This window comes from Pelodiscus sinensis, chromosome 8 (genome assembly GCF_049634645.1).
Source record: "Pelodiscus sinensis isolate JC-2024 chromosome 8, ASM4963464v1, whole genome shotgun sequence".
In the NCBI taxonomy this organism is placed as follows: Eukaryota; Metazoa; Chordata; order Testudines; family Trionychidae; genus Pelodiscus; species Pelodiscus sinensis.
In genome coordinates, this window is record NC_134718.1 from 18,417,465 (window position 1) to 18,442,998 (window position 25,534).

At 42.1% G+C, this 25,534-nt stretch overlaps 1 protein-coding gene across 1 annotated transcript in view; it reads right to left on the minus strand.

Annotated features, from left to right (window-relative positions):
- The window catches only part of LDB3 (LIM domain binding 3), a 229,399-nt gene that overhangs the window by 36,936 nt on the left and 166,929 nt on the right, over positions 1–25,534 (minus strand). Inside the window, exons 12-14 of the mRNA XM_075934832.1 lie at positions 23,032–23,199; positions 14,949–14,996; positions 10,865–11,004 (exon numbers count right to left, since the gene is read on the minus strand). Of these exons, the coding sequence (XP_075790947.1) occupies positions 10,865–11,004; positions 14,949–14,996; positions 23,032–23,199 (356 nt within the window). The remainder of the gene's footprint in view (positions 1–10,864; positions 11,005–14,948; positions 14,997–23,031; positions 23,200–25,534) is intronic.

Here is a 25,534-nt window from a genome sequence, read left to right on the forward strand (position 1 = left end):
AGCTCTATGTGCTCCGTACTCATGGTCCCATGCCCTGCTAGTAATGACCTCTACTGCAAGAGGACATGCTTCAAGACCAACAATCCCAGTATGACAAACTTCCTGCCAATACTTGTCCCTGAAGCTAATTCTCAGGAGCCCTTCTCTTCCTGGAGCTTTCACTGCTGATAAACCTCTTCTATTTCCCCCAACAAGGAAGCATCATTTCTCAGAGAGGGCATGTCCTGTGAGGATGTGAAGTGCTCCTCTTGATCCCCCTGTCGCAGTTAAATACATTGACAGACCAGAGACGGTAGGGGATGAAGTACAGACAGAATGAAAGAAAGACAGCAAATGAGGCTCTGGCAATGGGCAAGGAGACAAAGGGCTGCACTAAAATGCCAGAACTTGCCAGAGCCCTCTCTGTGGCGATGCTTCCAACAATTACTGGCACCATTTTTGTTGGTAAGTTCCCCACTGAAGGTACAATGAAGGTACAATGACTTCAGTATTTTAGCCTACAGAGCTCAGTGCCAGAGTCAGACAGACATGCCATATCGACTTCGTTTTTCATGAAAAGTGTTATAACACAAACTGTCCCTTACTTCTTTGGATAGATACTAGATTTTTCTTTTGTTTCAACAAAATCTTGATATTTCCAAAGAACCGTTCTCTGGGCAAATTCTCCGTCTTTCAACAAGGAAACCCTGCAGCTCTAGTACAGTGCAGAGTGTACCTATAAGAGCAGCAGCTGCGGGGAGCACTTTGTCTGAAAGGGAAAGTATTTCACCTCCCTAGTCATGCTGCATTCTGGCTCCTATTTTACATCCCCTACTATGAAAAGCTTTGGAACGTTTCTAGATTTCTGAAATGCCCCCTCCTCTGACTTGTTTCTGGTTCTTCCTCATGTCAACTCATTCTTCTAATGAATTATTTAGATCTGATCGACTGGCAGCAATTAACTCCCCTATTCTTCATTGGCAGACCAGTTGTGAGCATTGCAGGACATCTCCCAATTCTTTACTGAGCCACAAGGCAGCTATATTTCTTCACTGAAACTCAGCTGGTTTTGGAGAATGTCACAATTGTGCAGGGTGTTGATGCTATGTTCAGAGACACAGACTTGGATGCTTCAATAGCCTCTGTAGTGGGAGTAAAATAGTCATCAACAATGACCCTTTTCCCCTACAAAAATAAAAGACCTTAAACAAACTAGACTCCTTCCATTCTTGCTTTTTTTATTGGCAATATCAGTGCAAGTAGTTTTCTTTAACAATACCAGATCCATGTTTTCCCTCTTCTCTTACATTATTAACTCTCTGGTAATTTAAGGCCTAACACTCCCCGGTAAATTAAGTTACAGCCTGAGATTGATCATGGGCTACATTGATCCTTGAAACAGCAGACTAATAAAATATTGTATTGAACAGGCAACTTGAATACGAATTGGCATTTCATAACTATTGCATGCTTGTTTTTGCAATCTGAATATTTTCTAATTTTTTTCCATGCAATTTAAAAAAAGGAAACTTAAAAACGCAGAAGTTCCACAATGTGCAGATACACTGACTGTCATGTGTTTAATCAACAGGACCAGGACCATAGGAGAGAAAGCTGCTCTTCGAGCTAACAGAATGACTGACAGCTGTAGTAAGCTGTCATCCTGTCAGAGGGCCAGCCTCTGCAGTGCGAAGAGGAAAATATTTTACAAGTAGATTGCACAGCTATTTACTGACTGCAAAGGGGCTCTGCCACTCAGGAATCTATTCCTGGATTCTATGATGGGTTCTGAGGAGACTCTCACCATAAAATTCGTTCTTCCTGTCTACATTCCAAAAGTCTTAGCCCTTCTTCTCTTGGCTCCTGCAGCCTATCCTTGACCTAGTTCTAGTATTTCCAGCCCCTGCATCCACACTCAGCTCCTTGACCCAGTTACACGCTACCTTCTGCCCCCAAGTCCCAAGTCAGCCTCCCATCCTCAGGGCCTTGTCTCAGCTCTCTTCACTTACAGCTGTAACTATGGAATTAGTATGTTTAAATGGAGTCAGGTGCTGTGCTAGTAAGGACTAGGCGGATTTCCCATGAGTGATGGTTTGTGTGTGTTTGTTTTAAATAAGACTGGCTAAAGGTTTTCTAGAAGAGCAGAAATGCCTGGAAGGGTGACAAGAGTCCTAACCTCTCACTCTGGCAGGGCCAAGGTTTCTGTAGATGTGGCATGCTCTGCTTTTGAAGAGAAACAAAAAAATAACCAATCAGCAATAACTCCAAAGTAAGCTCTGTTCCTCAGGAAGATAATGGTTGTGATGACATAGCATGGAGCATTGAGAGTGTATTAAAATATAAGTCTATACCAATAATTAGCTCTTATAGAATGCTTTCATCAGCTGACCTCAAAAAGAGCTTTACAAAGGAGATCAGGCTACAACCATTTTACAGATGGGGAAGCTGAGGCACAGAGCAGTGAAACAACTCATGCAAGGTCACGCAGAATGCAAGTTCAGAGTAGGGAATGGAACAGAGGCCTGCTGAGTCGCACTCCAGTGCTCTATACCAGGGGTTCCCAAACTTTTTGACACGGGGACCAGTAAATCCATTCATGAACTTTTGGAGGACCAGTAATGTTCATTTGCATATTTGCATATTCATTAATCAAATGATGAATATTCAAATAAGTTGTTTCTGGTCCTCCCAAAACCCCCAGTGCCAGCTTTAGCAAAGCTTTTGATATGGTCGCCCACAATATTCTTGCCAGCAAGTTAAGGAATATGGATTGGATAAATGGACTAAAGACAGACAGAAAACTGCTTAGACCAGGGTTTCCCAAACTTTTTACTTTAGTTGGAACCCTTTTTTTTCCAATACTGCTTTTTGCAGCCCAAAAATATAAACACATAAAAAACAAACTGAGAAAATACCAGACATATAACATGTCTGGTATTTTCTCAGTAGGTAAGTTGTATTATTACTAGATGTATCAGTTTGTAGTTTCGAACTGCCTGGCTGGTAAATGTGCTCAGGCTGCATGAGTGTGTCTACCAGCCAGCCAGTTCGCAGCTACTCAAGGGGGAGTGTGTGTGGGGCAACAATAGAATCCCCAGGCTGGACTAACTCATGCGGGGGGGGGGAGGGGGGAACAGGGGCAGCATCCCAAGATCTATATATGGCCAGGTCAGTCCCACTCCCTGCAGGCCGATTCATTCCTCCCTCCTGCTCCCCCCGCTGTGCCACTGGTCAGCCCCACTTCCCTCAACCCCTCCCGGGCAGCCAGGTCCACTTCTCCTCCCAATCTCCCTTGGCCAGCCCCACTGCCTGCATCCAGCCCTCCTTCCAGAGGCCGCTTCTTCTCCCCGCCCCCATCTTCCCCGGCCAGCTCCCTGCCCCCAACCTCGCACCTCCCGGCAGCCCTGCTTCCACCGGCCTCCCAGTCTCCCCAGCCTGCCCTGATTCCCCCATCCAGTGCTGCTTCTGGTGGCCAGCTCTCCCCTCCTCCTCACCCCAGAATCCCCTGGCACCTGCACCTTCCCTTAGCCCTGCACTCTCCTGGTGCCTCCCCCTTCCCTTACTGCCCCTCCCCCTTTGTCCTCTTTCCCTGATACCCACCCTGTCTGCACTCTCTGCCGCATCCCCTCCTGCCCCTCTGTGCCCTCACACATGACTTGCTCCATCCCCACCTCTCTCATGCCCACCCCTTCTTTCAAGCCTTCTCCCAGCATCTTCCCCTCCAGCCCCCAATGCCCTTCCCCTCTCCTCTCCTCTCCCAGCATCACCCTGTCCCCCCTCCCACTGACACCTCCACTCCTGCCCTTTCGCTCATTGTCTGCACTTGGCCCCCTGACATTTGTCTCTCCCTCCTGCACCCTGTCCCTTGGTGCCTTCCCCGCCCAAGCCCCTTCTCCTTCCACTCCTCCCCCTCCGCGCAAGCCCACCGCTGCCGCCTCCTCCTCCTCGCCTCCGCCCAAGCCCGTTCCCTACCTTCTGCCTTCCACATTTCATGGCCAGAAGCCGCCAGAGCCAGCGTGGCCCTGCCACGTGCCTCCAAAGACTTTTAAAATCTCGGGCCATGACGTCACGTCAAGCCTGGGCGTGCTCCCCGCCCACGTGCAACGCCGCACATGGGCAGCAGCAGGCGGTGAGGAGGAGCCGCGCACGGCGGGGACGCTCTGGGGGTGGGGTGGGAGGACACGTGGGAGGGCCCGCGCCAGGCAGAACCGGGGGAGAGACCCAGCTGGCACTTCCGGGTTCAGGGGCGCGGGGCCCGAATTGGCCTGAGGCCGGCCCTGCCGGCAGTCACCAGCCATGCTGAGGCCCGGTATTTTTTTCCCACGGCCCGGTACCGGGCCGCGGCCCATAGTTTGGGAAATGCTGCTTTATACTCTAGGCCACACTGTTTATAATATGATATGGTGGGGGCTCAAGGCACTGAGAGGAATGCAGAGCACCCTACACAGTGCAGAGTAGGGGGAACTGTACCCTAATTGAGGCAGAAAAAAGTTTGGACTATAACACAGGTCTCTATAGAAAATAAAGTTTTGAGAGGATTAAGTGCTGCTCAGCACTCCTCCCTCTGCCCACTGCCTCCCATGTGTATGACAAGTATATTTCTAATACTCAGTGATTATTGAGAATTACAGGTGCTTGACCTGTGTGTACACCATTCTACTGAGACCACGCTAACAGTATCTGTTTCTCTTATAACTGAGTTCAAAAAGGATTCTAAGAGATCACCTCTAAAATGTTCTCCTCAGACATTTCATAATCATGCATCCCACCTTAGCTTTAGGCTTCTTTATTTCATCTTGGAATTGTATCCAGCATTTCAAGATCTCAGAATAATGAGTTTATATTCAGTCTCTTTAAGCCCTGAAACTGTTGCTAATTACTACTATGGTATTAAGACAGTAAAAATTAGACGGCAATATCTAATTGATGAGTTCAAAAGGCTCTGAGCTATGGGTGCCGCCCTGCGTGGATACAAAATTTTGTATCTGCATATGCATCTGTAGCCATGTATGTCCACGTCCACATCCAAAGATGCAGATACCCGTGGATGTAAAGTAGATTTCCACAAAATTGCACGGTTCGAGATATAAAATTTGTATCCACATCTGTATCTGCAAAAATGAGCTGTGGATATCCCTTTCTACCTCTAGGGATATGGATACCCATGGATATAATGTAGATATCTGCAGATTTGCAGGCTTCTACCTATGGGGTTCTGTAATTAAATATAGTGATATCTAGCTCACTCAGTTTTATGGATTAATTTTTTCCCTACAAGTCAATTTTCATGTAAAGCATGACAGAACAATTTATGGCTCAGATGACCTGATATCATCTCAAGTTTTGCAAATATTCAGACAGCACACTCCAATACTTCAGTACATTTTTTTCAGTCAGCTTTATCTCAACAGCACATGCATGTAACTGTGACATAACTGACTGTAGGTCTTATTTTAGAAGCCATTAAAAATACCCGTTAGAGTGGTCTAGCTTGGTGGTGAGCATAATGTTTCCCTTTTTACCCTCTAGGATCTGGGTTCAGCTCTCATCAGGGTCACTTATTTAAAATGAATTGGAAAAGGGAAGGGTATTTCACTCTGGATTTTCTATTCCATCCACTTGCCATTAAAAATAAAGCAACAAACGGAATCATGTCACAATCACTGAAATACATTGGTTGGAGAACTAGTGCAAAATGATTCATGAGCAGTGTCCCCTGTAAGGGAGGCCACCCAGCAGAGATTCAAATGCCACCCAGCTGACTGACAGAATAACCCACAACCTTCCACAGCCAGCAGCATGTGTTCTGCTGATGGTTCACATTTGCCTCGATGCACGTAGCAAACTTTATTCTGCACATAGATGGAAAAAATTAGAGGGAACATTGGTCATGAGTGTCCACACCCTGTTTTGAGTTCTTGCCAGATAACTATAACTTTTCAGTCATTCATCATTTCATCTTAAGGTCAAGGATTCAGTACAAAAATATTTCCCTACATATAAAGAAGTTGGGATTAACTTTTTGACTGTTTTGACTTTTATCAGAGTGTCAACCCTATTTGCTATGAATGATTTCACCAGCTTTAGGATTCCAACTATTCTCATCAGGAAGGAATAGGATACTGATCTTATACATGGTTTCAAACATCTTCCTGGCTCATCTGGAATGTTGCTCACCTAGAATGTTACTTTGTAGTTTTACAAATTCATTTTTGCTTTTTATTTATTTTACTAGCCTTCAGATTTCCAACTCTTGATGCCATTAAAAGAAGTATTAGATGGCACACTCTGTGAATTTTACATTTTGTATGTTCAAACAGACTGACCAATTAAACCATATCACGTTAAAAAAAGCAACTCAATCATTCAACTTGTAAACATCTCGCACCTCTCCACTGCACAAAAGAAAGGATATGCTTTGCTATTGTCTTTGATGTATGGAATCCCACCATATTTCACTAGGAAGGTGGTGAAGCACTGGAATGGGTTCTCTTGGGAGGTGGTGGAATCTCCATCCCTAGAGGTTATTCAGTCCCAGCTTGACAAAGCCCTGGCTGGGATGATTTAGTTGGGGTTGGTCCTGCTTTGGGCAGGGGGTTGGACTCAATGACTCCTGAGGTCTCTTCCAACACTAGTCTTCTATGATTCCATGAACTAGGGAAACTACCCATACGACCATTATCGGGAGAAGTTGAGTCCTTGCCTCTACAGGATTTAGCCTATTCTCATCTTCTGATTCACCTTCCAGGTCCCAGTTAGGCCCAACAAACAATTTTCTAAGAAAAAAGACTAGATTCCAAAATAGTAGAGCACAGCGTCTCTTATTAGGGTCAGATACTTTTACTCCCTTTCCATTGGTTTGTGCACTATGCATTTGTTCTGCGCACTCTGAATTTAGAACACCACTAACAAATGCAGTTACCACTGTGAGGGGGTTTTGGTGTTTTTTGTAGTTTTCTGGTAGAAAACACAATTCATTATTAGTAGTAACCATTGTCCGAGGTACTGTGCAAACATTTGATGAAAGAGAGAGCCTGCTCCAATGAACTTGCTTGACACAATCCTCACATTACACAGAGGGCCAAATTAACTCGTCTAGGGACTGGGGCTAGTAGATTTTGTGATGCCCCACTAGGCTCAGGGGTGGGAACAAAATGAAGGGCTCAGTGTAGGGGAGGGTGCTGCTTGGCAGTGGGTCTGGGCAGGGCAGGAGCAGGCTGGGGGTGAGGATATAGTGTCAGGGAGGGAGAGAGGGTGGAAGAGTGGGCTCAGGTGGGCTGGCAGCATCTGAGGAGGAGGAAGGGTGGAGGAGTGGGCTGGAGGTGTGTAAACTGGGTGGGAAGTGGAGTGCAGGAGAGGGAAGGGGATTGAGGCACTACCTGGCACAGCCCCTACTTGGCAGGGGAAAGAGGGTGAAACAGGGGCTCTGTGCTACCCTGCACTTGCAGGCACTGTCCCTGACACTCCCAGCAAGGGAGAGCGGTGTGGGTAAAGCCTGCAAGCAAGCACAGGGACAAAGAACTTCCTTGAGCTCACGGTGACACAGCTCCAGTGGGGAAAGGGGGGTTCAAGAGGAATAGCAGTGCACAGAACCACCCTCCCCTGACCAGACAGAGCCTGACAGGAATACAGCACGCAGCAGCTTTAGTGGCTGCATCCCCAGGGCCCCTGAACCCGAAGCCTTGGGCGACAGCCCCTAATGCTCTTTTCATAATCCAGCCCTGCTCACACACAGCAAATTACCGTTCCTGCCCTGAACGTTTACAACCTCAGTCCTGCACGCACACGTGAATGACTTTACACATGTGAAAGTAATCCCATGTGATCACAGGAGCTAAAAGGAAAGATCTCCTTTACCTTTTACTGCTCTCAATTACCTCACTGGTTTGTAGAATAAAAGATTGGCCTAGAGATGCTCTTTACAGGCATGCACTGATCTACTCTTGAAAATTAAAGATGAAAGGGAAAGAATTAGGCATTTCCTGCCACCTAGTGGCTTTTATAGAGAACCACAAAGCTCACTTGTCAAAAGGGGTTCTAGCTGGAGAGATTTGTTACTTACCTTTGTAACTAGGTCCCAAGAGGGCAAAGGCTGTTGCATCTGAGGGTAGAGCTGGTTCAGTCACTTAATAGATGTCGGCCAAGACCCCAGATGGAAGGTAGAGATAGCTTAATAGAGGAGATGGCCAAAACCTGCTGCTTTCAGTAAAGGAGGCAGTCTAGGAGCAGCGGGACCGAGGCTGTTGCAGGGGGACATATCCTAGTGAGGCACCCCAGGGAGAACCTGTAGTATTTAGCTAGCTGTGTCGCTCTGGTGGAAGACTTATGACTACCCGTTAGAACCTCCCTGCCTGAGTCCATACTCTGGAGCTAGAGGCAGTTCAGCCCAGTGGCATAGCCTGCCGAACTCCTGGGTCAGCAGGTCTGGAGCCAGGGGAAGTGTTATTTGGCCTGGTCCCACCCTGAATATAGTGAACCAATGTTGCCTCACCATGCCAGCATGATCAAGATGACTGCTGCTTTGTCCTGTTGAATTCTGAGGAGGACCCTGGGAATTAGTGGCACCAGGGGAATGCGTAGAGCAACTGCTCTGTTCACATCAGGCGAAAAGCATCTGAGAGTGAGCCCCTGCCATACTCCTGGAAGGAGCAGAATTGTTTGCACTTCCGGTTTAGACAGGTCATAAACAGGTCCACCTTGGGACGACCCCATTCACAGAAGATGGAGAGAGTGACATCTGCTCGAAGAGACCACTCGTGGGACTGAAAGGGCTGGCTGAGGTGATCCACAAGGTCATTCTGCTCCCCAGTAGGTATGAGGCCAGCAGGTGGATATCATGGGAGGTGCAGAGGTCCCACAGGGCAATGGCCTCCTAACCCCAGGGGAGAAGAACGAGTGCCACCCTGTCCTGTGGTATGAAACATTGCCATGGTAACTGACCATCCTCACCAGCACATGCCTGCCCTTCAACTACAGCGGGAGCATGTGGCAAGTCAGCTGAACCTCCCTGAGTTCTCACACGGGGATACAACCCATCTCCAGAGCGGACCTTAAGCCTTGCATGCCCACATTGCTCAGGTTCACACCTTCCTTGCGTCTGAGGCATCCATCACCAGTGTGACCTCTGGCTGCAGACCCGTGAATGGGCCCCCCCACATACTATCTGGGGTTATGAATCAGATATTAAAAAACCCACAATTTGCGTTTTACTCTTTTTTCCACTAACAGCTAATGAAAATTCTGAAGGTTGGCTCTGAATTCCTCCTGCCTTCAGGGGGACCCTCTGCTTCTATAGTACCCAGGGAATAATATACATAGACAAGATGAAGATTTGAAATGGGTGCATAAAAAGTGGCAGACACACACACAGGCCCGAATTTCAAAGTTCACATTTTAAGTCTGCAGTTGGGGCAATGCTGCACAAACACAGTTAGTTGCAGAACTGCAACATAAGTATGCAGTGCCAATAGAAAATAAAGGCATCCCTCTGCCCATTTGTACACCTAATTTAGGGCCCACCCACACCAGCAATGGCTTCTGAAACTCATTTACATTAATGGGAGTCCTGGGTCCTCAGGGTTCATAGGATTAGGTCCCAGCCTCTCATCAGATTTCTCAGAGATGTTTTTAGGTTTCTTCTCGGTCCTCTCATCCCTATTATGGGAATAGATTCACTCATTCTTTAAGCAAGCGATGGGGGATCTTTTTCTTATTTGAGGAGACAACAGTAACTCTCACTGGCTTCAACAGAAGTTATTCCTATCCTATGGTGAGCGAATATGGACTGACATATGTAATAAAGAACAAAATTAGTAGAAGTTTAAAGCTTTATTGTTAATGATATTGAGACCAAAGATGAAATAGTTTCTCAAATAGTCTAAAATATGTCGGGTATTAGCTGGGTTATATTGTTTCTATACCTCCCCAGGAGAGCCTTTTGCCCCTCTTCCCTCTTAATTGAAGACACCTTCTCTTCTCTCTCAGAACATTAGAATGGATGAGGACACTGGAGGACTCTTGGGATTTATAGGCATATTAGGCAGACTTTTCTTTTTTTTCTTATTTCTGGAAGATGTAAATCTTCCTTGAAGTTCACTTGACAAAAGGACAATAAGTGTGTTAACTGAAATAAGCATGTATTACCGGGATGGATATCAGTAGGATTTTATTGGTAATTATGTTTATATAGTGTTGAATTTGTTCAATTGGGGCTAAACATATTTAGTTATGGTTGGTTTTGGAGTTTTGTGGTTAATTTGTTCTACTTGTAATGCATGAATATTAAACAATTAATATTAAACAATATTAGAATGAAATTTGTAGGGAATGGGGAGGAAATAATTGCAAACAAAAATGCTTTGCAATAAACATAATTCTTTACACATGGAACGAAGTGTGAGAAACTCAATTTATAGTCTTATCAATTTTGCAACTATATTCTCACCATTAATCAGAGTGTCATAGATTAAGACATCTCTCCTTTGTTTCACTTACATATTTAAGTCTACAGGGGGCCTAGCATATTAAACCCTATTATCAATGTTCAAGTGCACTTTAGTTCCCTTAAGTTCCTTATTAGGTGCACAGCTTGCATGATACTGGGAAATTTAGGTCACTGTTTCTTGTTAGCCTTGTCCCTCCTCCTTTCTCCTTCCCTAAGGCCCTTTTCTTTGACAATCCCTTATAAGCAGAATGGAAACCCAACATAATACAGAAATCACAATGTTAGAGTGGGTTTGAAATCAGGCAGAACAAATTCACTACTTCTAATATGACCAACAAAATATGGTCCTTTGTGTGCAAACAGGCCTTGCATTTTCTGCATAAAAAGCTACCGGTACTGGATATTGGTATGGACCCTTTCACCTCTTTGAGATCACCTTACCTGGCTGGTAGACGGAGGGCCTTATGCTAGCAGTAGTGACAACTCTTGGTTTTGGAGCAGGAACTGGACTTTCACTGTAGCCTGCGGAAGGAGCAGTACCTTGGGGGACTGGTGTTGATGTGTAGGACTGGCCCGTACCTCTAAAAAAAAGCACAGCTGTGAGCTACTTTACAGACACCAAGAGCAGCAAATTAAGAAATCAAGAGATTAGTCAGCTTCCATACCACTCCAAGGGATGCTTCCTTAAAGCCACAGAAAGAAGAATGTGAGATTCTTTAGCCTTTGCAGTTACTATGATGAAGACTGCAGTGCAGCTCCTATCACTAGCATTATCATAACTGCTTTAAAAACAAATGTAATGAGGAAAAAAGAGCCTGCTGTCAGTGTATCTTTAGCATTGGCACTTATATGGAATCAGTCCCTTTGGTTGGGAGAACTAACCAAACAGGAATCCTAATCAATCTCTAGTTTTGAGTGTGACCAACTGGAGGAAAATTGTATGTAGCTAGGATTGATTGTTTCAGGGATCTAAAAATGAGATTCATGGTCCATTTGCCTAGTGCCTACAAAGAAGATTATCCTCGTCTCATTGAAATAAGTGGGTATTTTGCTATTGATTTAAATCAGAGCAGAATTAGAAATAAAATTTAGGGATTGACATGAATTATAAGAACTGGTTACCCACCTTTTTTAAGTGGGACCAAGCACTTGCCCTTTACAAGGCAGAGAGAAAAATAGATCTAATTTCTGAAACAAGTCCTTTTCCAGGTGTAGGTTGAAGATAATAATCTATTCATTTATTTTTCTAATTTTCAAATTTGGAGGGTCCCAAAAGCCTCTGATTTGCAATTATGTATTCTCTCTCTTATGCTCCTGGATTGAGAAACTCTTTGAAGAATTCCAAACAGCAGCATTGAAGGACTGTAATGAAGAAAAATCATGCCCACGGGGTTTATCTCAGCTCATAAGTGGTTTCCATCACCTACAGGGTTTATAGTTTGGTTTAATGGCCCTTAGCACCTCCATAACAATTGTTGCAGCACCCCACGTTTGTTACAGTTCAGGTGATGAGCTTCAGGTTGATTATAGTAAACAGCAGAATTATTTGCAGCTTAGATTTATGGGGTCTTCACACTGGCAAACTTTTTACTTTAATTTAGAAGAGCTGAGTGCAATTTGCAAAATCCTACCATTACACTGGGATAAGAGATAAATTTTTATTAGGACAGCCCATGGAATAAATGGGATTAAGGTTCCCAGGCATATGCTTACTCCATCTTCTTGATCATGCTGTTTTTAAGAAACATTAAATGTCAGACGACCTCAAAAATAGATACATTTCACTGAAGAACATTTTTCATGGCATATGTTTTGCCTTATTCTACTTATTCTGTAAAACCAGATTGTCAAAAGAGTGGCTGCAGCTATGTAGGTGCCCAAATTCAGATACTTTCATATAACACCTTATTTGTGTGCATTAGGGATGTAAAAATGTGTTTAAAAATATAACTGTCTAACAACTAAAACTCCTAGAGGTTACAAGGATACATGCTGTGGGCTCTCCAGTATAAAGTTTATTTAAACTTTATAATGCAGAGCCCACAGCAAGCCTTCCCGGGAGCAGGGCTGGCAGTCACTCCTAGTGAGGCTTTGCTATGAGCTCTACAGCCAGTTTCCCAGGAACCAGTCGGTTGCATGGGGTGAAAGGACAGGGAAGGGCCAGCTGGGCCCGCCACTAAGGGTGAGACTTCTGGGTTAACCAACTGGTTCATCTTTTACATCCCTAGTGTACACACACAACCTCTACATGGGAACACTAAAATCTGGCACTTACATGTGGATTAGTGTATGTGCATTTAAGGTATGTCTAGATTGAATCCCTCTGTCTGCAAAGGGATGCAGATTAGGCAGGTCGACATTGCAAATGAGGCAGGGATTTAAATATCTCGTGCCTAATTTGCAGAAAAATGGCCGCCGCGGTTTGCCGACTCAGCACGTTGTCCGCAAAAAGCGGCTGTCTAGAGGGGGATCTGTTGAAAAAGAAAGCCTTTTTCAACCGATCCCTTATGCCTCCTGGCCTTAGATGATAATTTTTATACATTATCTGAAGATCTTTCATTGGTCTAAGGCATTATTCTAAGGCACATTATTCAAAGTGAAAACAGTTACATAAGAAACCAGTGCAATATACTTAGTTTTAAAGAATCTGATCAACACGGCTGCGTCTAGGCTGGCAAGTTTTTCCGCAAAAGCAGCTGCTTTTGCGGAAAAACTTGCCAGCTGTCTACACTGGCCACTTTGAATTTGCGCAAGAACACTGACGATCTAATGTATGATTGTCAGTGTTCTTCCGCAAATACAATGACTCTCCCGTTCGGGAAAAAGCCCTCTTGCGCAAAAGCATTTGCGCAAGAGGGCCAGTGTAGACAACTGAGAACCGTTTTGCGCAAAAAAGCCCCGATGGCGAAAATGGCGATCGGGGCTTTCTTGCACAAAACCGCGTCTAAAAGCATTTGCGGAAAATCGTGCCAGTCTAGACATAGCCCACTTGTTGATAAATGAAAAGTAATGCACATTGGAATAAATAATCCCAACTATACATGCCAAACGATGGGGACTAATTTAGCTACAACTACTCAAGAGAGAGATCTTGGAATCATGATGGATAGTTCTCTGAAAACATCCACTGAATGTGCAGCAGCAGTCAAAAAAGAAAACAGAATATTAGTAATAATTAAAAATGGGATAAAGTGAATAAAGCAGAGAATATCTTATTGCCTCTATATAAATCCATGGTACATCCACATCTTGAATACTGCACATGGATGTGGTTGCCTCTCTCAAAAAAGATATATTGGCATTGAAAAAGGTTCAGAAAAGGGCAACAAAAATTATGAGGGGTTTGGAACGGGTCCCGTATAAAGAGAGATTAAAAAGACTGGGACTCTTCAGCTTGGAAAAGAGTTGACTATGGGGGGATATGATAGAGATTATAAAATTATGACTGTTGTAGAGAAAATGAATAAGGAAAAGTTATTTACTTGTTCCCATAACATAAGAACTAGGGGTCACCAAGTGAAATTAATAGGTAGCAGGTTTAAAACAAACAAAAAGGAAGTTTTTCTTCATACAGTGGTATCACTCCCTCTGGGGCATCTGGCATTGGCCACTTTTGGAAGACAGGACACTGGGCTAGACGGACCTTTTGTCTGATACAGTTTGGCTGTTCTTATATTCTAACACTTGCTGTGTAGGGTAGGAGATTATATAAATTACATATATTATAAAATATAACTGAAATTCTAGTGTACCTGCCACTGCTAAGTATGTTCTAGTCTCAATCATCTGGGTTCATTGGTAAAGACTCCTTTTTTAGGGCTCTATATTTGCATAATACATTAGGAAATCTGAATCGGGTTACTCATGTTTGGACCATCATACAGAAAAATGACTGCTTGTTTGTTACTCATGTATTTCTCGATGTATATAGGGTTTTAAAACATTGCCCTATATCCTTATGTAGGAAGCTGCTATCTGCTAGAAAGAAAATCAATTGGAGTAAATAAAAAAAATGTCTAAAACACCAAGAGCACCACTGAATTCAGTAACCAAGTGTGGAACTGTTTACAAAGATAACCAAAGTGAGAATGCAGATCAGTTTTAGTGATGGAGACTAAAAGACTCCTGTAAAACAGAAATAAAGCACAGAGATACATCATTATAAGTGTTTTAGTGAAGCCAAATCAGCTTTGGGAAGCTCTACCAACTGTAATTTTTGCTGCAGAAATAAAGAGTGGTTAAGTAAGTGACCAAAGATATTCTGATGATTGACAATGGTTTAATGGTAAAGTAAAATGATAAAATGTCTGAAACGCACCGAAAATGCCCGATTTTAGATTAATGGATTTGTAACAGACACGTGAGAGACATTGAATTAAATAAAATGTTTGAAAACAGGAAAAGAAGTAACATTTTAATTACATCACTTTTAGGTTAATAGTTCACTACGAGTTTACTAGTAGCATTAAAGTGGCGCATTAGGTACTATTAATGTGTAGTAGCTGCAAAAGACAATATTTTATACCTCTTTTTTGACTGGTAGCTGATGGAGGTGGAAGAATGCCGGTTGAAGCTAAAATAAGACAAAAGTTTGTGTTTTTATGCAAAAGCAAAAATGTCATTTGAAATTGAGAACCAAATACATCAAATAATTAGGACATCTTATCCTACAATGAGATTCCAAAGGAAGTACACACTATATTCAATAAGCAGTAAGTTGAGGCATACTGAAGTACATGACATGCACTACTTTTCATCTGGTTACAAAAACAATGTTTAACTGTTATTGAGTCAAAACCTGCTCAGGGTAGAAATCACATTACAGCCTTACTAAGCTGAGGACAATTTGATCCTTGTGTAGAATGTCCCATAAATCACTAGCTCACACATTGCTACTAATTGTTTAATTGTGGGATTTTAGTTCTGCAATTAAAGAAACAGTTTGCTTTGACATTCACTAAATACTAATACAAAGAAAAAAGGTACATTTGTTTTGTTTCACTGTCCACATATCTGGATACTTCAAAGTAAATTGCACAAAATCTTAGTAAAGCAAACCATGAATTGAAACTTCACTTAACTCAGGACCTCAAATCCATGTCTCCATCGTAGTCCCTGGTGAGGCAAACAACTGCTCCATAATAAAGGCAAGTGGAGATGTAAATGAAACCACAGCATCAAGCAACTACCTCAAACTTTTCACTGGTTATTTTCAACCCTAATAGGTATGTGCTAAGCAGAATTGTTAGGTAGGCAGAAGGCATTTTTCTGTTGGTTGAACTGGGATCAGCCCAAAGAGATAACACTTAAATCTATGTAAGATTTGATTTTGTGAACGGATGGATTTGAATGGCAACTTACTTGTCCATCTGATTCATGTCAAAACTTAGCTATAAACTGTAATACTAGTGAAATCCTGAACTGGTTTTAATCAGTAGACATTCTGGACTTATTTTCAGGGGGGCACTCTATATCTCTAAAATACTACTGAACTATGCTTTAAGTTGGTGGTTGGCTACCTGTGGCTCCATCTGTGGACTGCGGTCTCTCTAGCTATCCATTACCCCCATGTGCCTCTGGTGCCCTGGGGCATCAAAGCCCTGCACTTCTAAGCCCTCCCCCTCCCCCCCAATACTTTCAAAACGTGCAAATGGCCTGATATGTGCTCCACCCCTGCTCCTCCCCTGCCCTGCCAGAGCTGGAATGCCAGGAACAGCTGATTCACAGCTGTTCAAGCTCTGGAAAGGAGGAGGCTGGGGAGGGGGGGGGGGGGGGGGGGGGGGGGAGAGGAGGGGATTTTTCAGAATACTACACATGGATGTAGCTTCAAAACTCCCTACTACTCCTGGAATTAAATCAATGCTCACGATTTGGAGAAAAATGAAGCCCTAACTCTCCACAAGAGTAATCTGGAAAAGGAAAAATGCACTGACAGTTTTGCTATATACTGTGTTGATTCCTTAACCTGGAATGATTTCTAGAGAGCCTGAGTTATGTACAATAAACGTAAAAATTAACTCAAAGGAGCATTTGTTTGAGCCAATGTCCAGTTTCCACTCCAATTACTTTTGCTGGGGACTTACAATGAGCTATTGCTTCTAAGCTACTAGCTGTAAGCAGCTTCTGTGCATCTATTATTCCATACAGTTGCTTTTCTAATCAGTTTCTGCTTTCTTTGCCTTATTATGAGAAGCTGAATGGACTTGCACATTTAGTAGTCTCTACATTTATCCATGTCCAAGTGATTTTACATCCACAACTCCCACTGGAGCTAAGGGGAATTCAACATGCAAATCCCTTTAGCAACCATGTTAAAAGAGACCCTTATAGTAACAATCTGGAAGGTTTGGTATGCAGATTGACAAAATTTTGATGTAAATTCCCTGGCTCGTAAGTGCAAGCATCAGGACTTACATTTGTTTACATTTTTTTATCTGATCTATAGATAAGTTCTATAGATAGAGAGAAATACTTCCCATGAGTTTACATGTCAGGTAGGACCATGTTCTCGAAAGAAATAGCTTTTGAATACCAATCATCATGCACAACTATGTGAAGTTTTACTTCTTTTTCCTTGAGCAAGTAAGAGATCTTCTTTGGCAATACATTTTATTATCAATCTCAATAATCCCAGATCCCACTCTCAGATAAATACATTCTAGATAAAATCAGATACATTTGAGTGGGAGACAACTGTTCAATAGCACAAGACAGCCCCAGCTCCATTCACAAGTGTAATAAAGCACAGAGTTGGATGCAAATGCAGTAAAAGAATTCTGTTCAGCACTCACCCTTTGAACATAAGGCCTCTTTAAGATGACTCTTTAAAATTAATCCATGCCCCACTAACTTTACACAGTAAAACGAAAATGTATGTACAGCATTAACACATCAATCAGCTCTTTATTTCTCCACATGATCCTTGAGCTCTTACAGCTCTGGCTGCTTTTATTTGTTTATTTGCAAAGGCCTTGGTTGCATATTTGACCTAGAACATTACTCTGGTTCCAGAAGTTAATGGGGCAAATCAGAACTCAGTTGTAGTATCCAGTGAGATGCATTTAACATAAGAACATAAGAATGGCCACACTGGGTCAGACGAAAGGTCCACCTAGCCCAGTGTCCTGTCTGCTGACAATGGCCAATGCCAGATGCCTCAGAGGGAATGAACAGAACAGGGAATCAACAAGAGATCCGTCCCCTGTCACCCATTTCCAGACTCTGACAAACAGAGGCTAGGGACATCATTCCTACCCATCCTGGCTAATTGCCATTGATAGACCCAGCCTCCAGGAATTATCTTTGGTGTATTTCCACCAAAGTCAGTGGAATTATACCAAGAATGAAATTGCTCTAATATGTTTTAGCTTTCTGAATATGGGAGTTAAGAATCAGATGGAGTGCTCAGAGCACATATTTACATTTCCATCTCATAGCTCTTTCAATTCTGCATCATTGCTAAAGCACTGACAAAATATTGAAAGATGTGACATATGCTTGTGTGGTCACTGACATTTTCTATAATGTTCTCCAGCTTTTTATAGATAGAAAGTCCCCAGATTTAGCCTTCAAACCTGTATACTCTTTTCACTACAAACAATGGCCACAAGTGATGTTTGTCTGATTTATGCTAAGATAAAGCACATTGGAAAATTATTATCTTCACTGCGTTACTGACTGACTCAGTCTCTGATCACCATCAAATTGTGCTCAAATAACTTTACTATCCATTCCCTTCTCTACTCTTAATCTTGGTAAATGTAAATGTTCCATAAAAACTAGGGCAGGCTGGCAGAAAGTATCATGGTAGTATTCTTTGTTTCTAGTGATAACTACTTCTAACCTTTCTATGATCTGTCATTAGTTAATAATTGTTGAATGTACAAGAAAAGTAGGTCTGATGAACATTTAAAAAAGGATAAACTTAAAAAACAACAAATGGTCTTGTAGCACTTTATAGACTGACAAAACATGTAGATGGTATCATGAGCTTTTGTGGGCACAACCCACTTCTTCAGATTACTGGAGTTTTGAGTTTAGGATGTGCAGATCCAAAATAAATAGGGGAGAAGGGAGAATGAAAAAAAAGAAGGGGGTGGGAAACAAGAAGCAGAGGATATGAAAATATCAAAGGGAAAAACTACGGTAGTCTGCACATCCTAAATTCAAAACTCCATTCATCTGAAGAAGTGGATGATACCATCTACACGTTTCATTAGTCTATAAAGTGCTACCACACCATTTGTTATTTTTAAGTCTATCCTGTTCAGACTAACTCAGCTACCCCCTGAAGCATTTAAAAATGGGTCAGTTGATCACAATATGATCCACATTTTTTACCAAGAAAAACACAGTTTGGGCTTGCTACCTCACTTAGGGTATGTCTACACTACCCTCCTAGTTCGAACTAGGAGGGTAACGTAGGCATACCGCACTTGCAAATGAAGCTCGGGATTTGAATTTCCCAGGCTTCATTTGCATAAGCGGGGAGCCGCCATTTTTAAAACCCCGCTGGTTCGAACCCCGTGCAGCGCGGCTACACGGGGCACGAACTAGGTAGTTCGAACTAGGAAGCCTAGTTCGAACTACCTAGTTCGTGCCCCGTGTAGCCGCGCTGCACGGGGTTCGAACCAGCGGGGTTTTAAAAATGGCGGCTCCCCGCTTATGCAAATGAAGCCTGGGAAATTCAAATACCGGGCTTCATTTGCAAGTGCGGTATGCCTACATTACCCTCCTAGTTTGAACTAGGAGGGTAGTGTAGACATACCCTTAATTAGATACAAGCATAAGAACATCCATACTGTGTCAGGCCAAAAGTCCATGTACCGCAGTACTTTGTCTTCCCACAGTGGCCAATGCCAGGTGTCCCAGAGGGAATGAGCAGAAGATATAATCATCAAGTGATCCATCCCATGTTGCCCATTCCCTGCTTCTATCAAACAGAGGCAAGGGACACCATTCTTGTCCATCCTAGCTAATAGCCATTGATGTACCTATCTATCCTCCAAGAATTTATTTAGCTCATTTTTTAACCTTATTAAAATCCTGGCCTTCACAACATCCTCTGGCAAGGAGTTCCACAGGTTGAAGTGCTGTGTGAAGAAGTACTTCCTTTTGTTTGTTTTAAACCTGCTACCTGTTAATTTCATTTTGTTCTTGTGTTATGGGAACAAGTAAATAACTTTTCCTTATTTACTTCCTCCACACCAGTCAAGATTTTATAGACCTCTATCATATCCCCCCTTAGTTGACTATTTTCCAAGCTGAAGAGCCCCGGTATTATTAATCTCTCCTCATACGGCAACCGTTCAATATGCTTAATACTTTTTATTGCCTTTTTCTGAATTTTTTCCAGTGCTAAGATATCTTTTTTAAGATGGGGCGACCACATCGGCATACAGTAGTCAAGACGTGGGCAGACCATGGATTTATACAGAGGCAATAAGATATTCTCTGTCTTATTCTCTACCCTTTTTAAATGATTCCCAACTTTCTGTTTGCTTTTCTTGACTGCTTCCGCTGCACATTGAGGGCACATTTACACAGCAGGGCTAAAGCCAAAATAAGTTACACAACCTGAGCTATGTCAATTGTGTAGCTTAAGTCAAAATAGCTTATTTCAGTTTTTGGCGCTATCTATGCAGCAAGAAATCTGAGGAAGAACACTTTTCTTCAGACTTCTCTTACACCTCATAAAACGAGGGTTACAGGAGTAGGAGTAAGAAGTCCTCCAGCTTGACAGTATTTTGACATGATGTCAAAATAACTGCTTAAAGTGTAGATGTGGATGATGTTATTTTGTAATAATGTTATAAGGTAAAACTGCTGTGTAGACGTATGCTGAGTGATATCATCAGTCCAAAACGAATCTAAGATCTCTCTCTTCAGTGATAACAGCTAATTTAGTCCCCATCATTTTGTATGCCTAACTGGGATTATATTCTCAAGAAGCATTACTTTGCATTTATGAACATAAAACTTCATCTGCTATTTTGTTGCACAGTCACCTTGTTTTGTGAGATTCTTTCAAAGGTCTTAACAGTGTGCTCTGGATTTAACTATCTTGAGTAGTTTCATATCATCTGCAAATTTTGCCACTTCACTGTTTACCCCTTTCTCCAGATCATTTATGAATATGTTGAATAGGACTGATCCCACTACGGACCCTTTTGGGAAACCACTAATTACCGCGCTCAAATCTGAAAACTGACCATTTATTCCTACCCTTTGCTTCCTATCTCTTAACTAGTTATCAATCCATGAGAGGACCTTCCCTTTTATATACCACACACCACATAAATGAACTTGAATATTACATACAACTAACTGTCTAAGGTTTGAGAACATTTCCAGTCAAATATTTTAAACTTAATGCTGGAAAGATAAAGGTTTTCTTTTAGCTTGGTTTTAATTCAGACAAGATCAAAACAAACAGGCAGTAAATTTTACACTTAAATGTTTTCTCCCAAGCCAATTTTTTAAGAACTTAAGAACCTCAAACTGAAGCAAACAATGAAGAGTGAAAAAGTCTGACTAAAAAGAAAAAGGAGAGATGTTTGCAAATATACCTAGACTGAGCAGAGACAGCAGACTAAAAAGTGAAAGATGCTAGTGATATGTTCCTGTACCCAGGGAAAGGGCTAGGCTGTGACAGAGAGCTGGGGCCTGCAAGCACACTGCAGAGGACACAGTAAAAGCAGTACAAAACAATTTTACAAGGAGAACTATGCGACATCTCAGAATAGAGCCTTGTATGAGTTCAGGTATAAGACGACCATTCTATAGTTAGCAGCAACACATGTATTTTCTGTGAAATACATCTGGAGACTTACAGTATAGCACAACCAAGCACATTTCTTACAGAACAGAAGAAAAAACACACAAACTATAGAAAAAATATATGAACAGAACTCTGACTAGATAAGAAAGCTGGTAGTTCAAATATCTTTTGTGAACTGCATACATCTTTACCCTGAAAGAACCAAGATATTTGCATCAGAAGTGAAGACAAAAATTTCACTATTCGGCTACTACCAGGGTAAAGAGCACAAGGGTTTTAGGAACATTTTTGTCATCAATGCCAAAAGGTTATTTATATTTTTACCTATAAGGAGTAGGGACTTACTTTTTCAAGAATGTATTATATTCTCAATTTTCTTCATGTAGTAGTGCAAGTAAAGATATACTGAGAGTTAAAATTCTTTAAACAATTATTGCATGTGAAATGCTTCTTAAGCAAGGATGCTATCAAAATAATTATGAAAATGTGGTGTAGTACTTTGCTTGGTCTCTCTTTTCTGGCTGAATGTCTGGCTCTATGGCATCAGAACACAAATACAGAGTAAAAATAGGATTTAAAAAGAAATTTGTGATATTAGCTGCTAAAATCAGGCTTTAGAACAGAAAGAACATTTCCTACCAAATTATGTAATTTTATAGTACTGTAGGTCACATTTTGCACCTCCATTATGTGCAAGTAGTTCATATGATTGAAGGTGAGACTTTTTGTTCTTGGACACTTAAAGTGGACTAAAGTGTATTTCAGATCTTTTAGGAGAAAAACTGTCTGAGAAAAAAGATGTGACTCGAATTCATTCTTGTTCCTTTGACAATGATTATGTAAATGGCAACATCATAAACTTCACCCATTTTCCTCACAGTCTAAGGAGTCTATTCACACTAGATATTAATGTTTAATTCTCAGTAATTTACAACAATTGAGTGCTCAATGAAGTAAGAATAGAATCTGAATGACTATCTTTGTTCCTTTTAAAATCCAATATTAATTATATAGTTAAATCTTTTTAGAAAAAGCACAGTTAAGTAGAAATTAATCACCTTAGCACCTTTATAAAAAGTCAACTACCAAATGAATGGATCTGCTGACATCCTGCACGTGGTACATCCGACATCACATAATTCAGAGGTCTGACATGCTGTAGTAAATAAAAAGATCCTACTATACACTGTGGTATCACTCAATAGGGTTAAAATGCGTTTTGCATTTTCCTCTTTGACCTTCTAAGAGGAGGTGTCACTTTAAGGTATATTAAAAACCATATAGATCTTTCTACTAGCTCGCTTAAATTTATTAACCTGTTTATTTCTTGACAATTTGTGCTCTGCTGTCATGTAATCCGAAGAATTTTCACTTTCCATTTTAATTATTATGCAACTTTGGTACCCTTCTCACGATAGGGGACAAAACAGTTAATATCCGATTTTCTTTTTTTGAAAATGTAAATTATGTTCCTCAAAAGAACATTTGATTAATTCTGTTCTAAGAGCTGAGTTTGAATATTATAATTTCTTGCAAATAAAAATTCAACACTCCAACAAGAAATTCAGCTTCAGAATACATAAAACAAGGTGACATATTTTCTCAATATACTGCATACTTTGTTCATGTTAGGGTTGAGAATTCTCCCAAGCAGATGACATTTGTGGAAATGGCATCCTGTCTGTCTGGTCTCAGAGAGTTGGCAACCCTAGATAAAGTTCTGCTCTGTCCCTCCCTATATGTATACTTATACACACACCAACACACACACACACTTCTAAACACCAAACAGGGAGACGTGCAAAAAGACAATGCAAAAAAGCATTACCTTTGGAAAGAGGAAGAAAAGGAATCTTGTACTACTGAGATGGGAGTGGCTGATGATGCTGTCATCTGATTGCATGTGTTTTGAGCAGCGGCAGCAGGCTGATTGCTTGAAGCAGCTGGCACAGCAGAGGCAGAGCTGGTGGACACTGGCGCATGCTCGACAGGGGTACTAATTAGAGTTAAATTAAATAAAACAAGAAGCATCTTAAAAGGTGTACTTTTACTTAATAGAGGCACAAAATCCACTGTGTTTGGGCCCAAAAGTTCCAAACAGTGGCAAGGTGTATTACTGGAGGAAAAAAGTGTACCTGTGCAAGGTAAAAAGCATGCTTGTTAAGCTTTTTCTGTAGCTGAGTTATGACTAAAAAGGCATTCAATGCTCAGTTCAGTAATGTTCTCATTTGGGTAAAATTCCTCCCATCAAACATAAGATCTTATTGCACAGTCTTGCTCCCCCTGAGGTTAATGGCAAAAAGCTCCCAGCACATGAGAATTAGATAGTTGTGTAGTGAACTGCAAGAACCGTCTGTGCTAGGGCATATTTCATTCATTTATGCATCATGTTAACTTCCAAGTCAGGGTTTAGATTAAGTGGAAAATTAAAAAAACAGACCGATGAAAGGGTACCAGTTATACAATATTGTTAGAGGGCTGAATAAACAGTGAAACAACAGCTGTTATGAACCACACAGCGTGTGCCATGTTTATCTTCCTCCCAAAAGATAGAAGTGATTTTGTCTGTACAAGTGCAAGCTGCTCTCCATATTGGAAGAGAAGGTTTAAAGGACTAGAGACTCAAATATCTACCCTGCGTTTCATCAGAGAAGATGAAGACTTGCTGTATAGAAGGCAGCATCTGATGCTGGTTCTTCAGCTTGCTGTGCCTGCAGATAGGGCAGTACAGAATGGGGAAGGAAATTGGCAGCATGTGACCTCCAGGAGAAGACAGACAACTCAGGTATCCCCAATCCCGATACAAATAACCAACCTCTTTCAGGCTCTTTGCACAGGTACTATGGTGGAGAATGTTTTGGCAGAGACCTCTGAGGGAAGGGATTGGAAGGAGACCCCATTGACCAGAAGGTATGGGATACACAGTTCCAGGGATGGGGGTTCCACCACCTCCACTCCAAGAGAGAAGACAGGTGGTGGTGGTTGGGAACTCCCTCTTAAGAGGGACATAGTCATCCATCTGCTGTCCAGACTGAGAATCGCAAGAAGTGTGCTGCTTACCTGGAGCTAGAATTCAGAATGAGACCAAGTGTCTTCCAAGACTGATCAAGCCTTAGGACCGCTATGCCTTCCTACTTTTCCATGTAGGAACTAAGGATACAGCCAAGAATGACCTTGAGCAAGCCACTGCAGATTATGTAGCGCTGGGAAGAAGGATCAAGGAATTTGAGGTGCAAGTTGTGTTCTCATCCATCTCCTTCATCAGGGGTGGTTAACCTAAGCCCTGAGGTGAGTGGGACATTGGGAAGAAGCAAAAGGAAGAACAGACAACCCGTTTCATACTGAGAAGATAGAGCAATCAGCTAGTTATCTAAGGTGTCTGTATATGAATGCAAGAAACCTGGGAAACAAGCAGGAAGAATTAGAAGTCCTGGCACAGCCAAAGAACTATGATTTGATTGGAATAACGGAGACTTGGTGGGCTGACTCACATAATTGGAGCAGTATCATGGAAGGGAATACACTGATCAGGAAGAACAGGCAGGGGAGAAATGGAGGAGGAGTTGCGCTGTATGTAAAAGAGCAGTATGACAGCTCAGAGCTCCAGTATATAGAGGGAGAAAAGAAGTGGGCTGTGCCCACAAAAGCTCATGATACCATCTACGTGTTTTGTTAGTCTATAAAGTGCTACCAGACCGTTTGTTGAGAATCTTTGGCTTAAGCTTAGAGGCAGGAGCAACAGGGGTGATGTTGTGGTTAGTGTCTGCTATAGACCGCCAGATCAGGTGGATAAGGTAGACGAGTCTTTCTTCAGACAACTAAGAGAGGCTTCTAGATCACAGGCCCTGGTTCTCATGGGGGACTTTAATCACCATGACATCTGCTGGGAGACCAATACAGCAGTACACAGACAATCCAGGAAGATTTTGGAGAATGTTGGGAATAACTTTCTGGTACAAATGCTGAAGGAACCAACCAGGGGCATGTGCAGTTTGACCTGCTGTTCACAAACAGTGAGGGGGGAAGTAGATGTGGGTAGCAACCTGGGCAGAAGTGATCATGAGACGGTAGATTTCTAGATCCTGATCAAAGGAAGAAAGGAGAGTAGCAAAATATATATCCTGGACTTGAGAAAATCAGACTGTGACTCCTTCAGAGAACAGATGGACAGGATTCTCTGGGATGCTAACATGTGGGGAAAAGGAGTCCAGGAGAACTAGTAGTATTCAAAAGAAGCCTTATTGAAGGGACAGGAACAAACCATCCTGATGCGTAGTAAGAAAAGCAAATATGGTAGGCAATCAGCTTGGCTTACCAGTGAAATCCTTGGA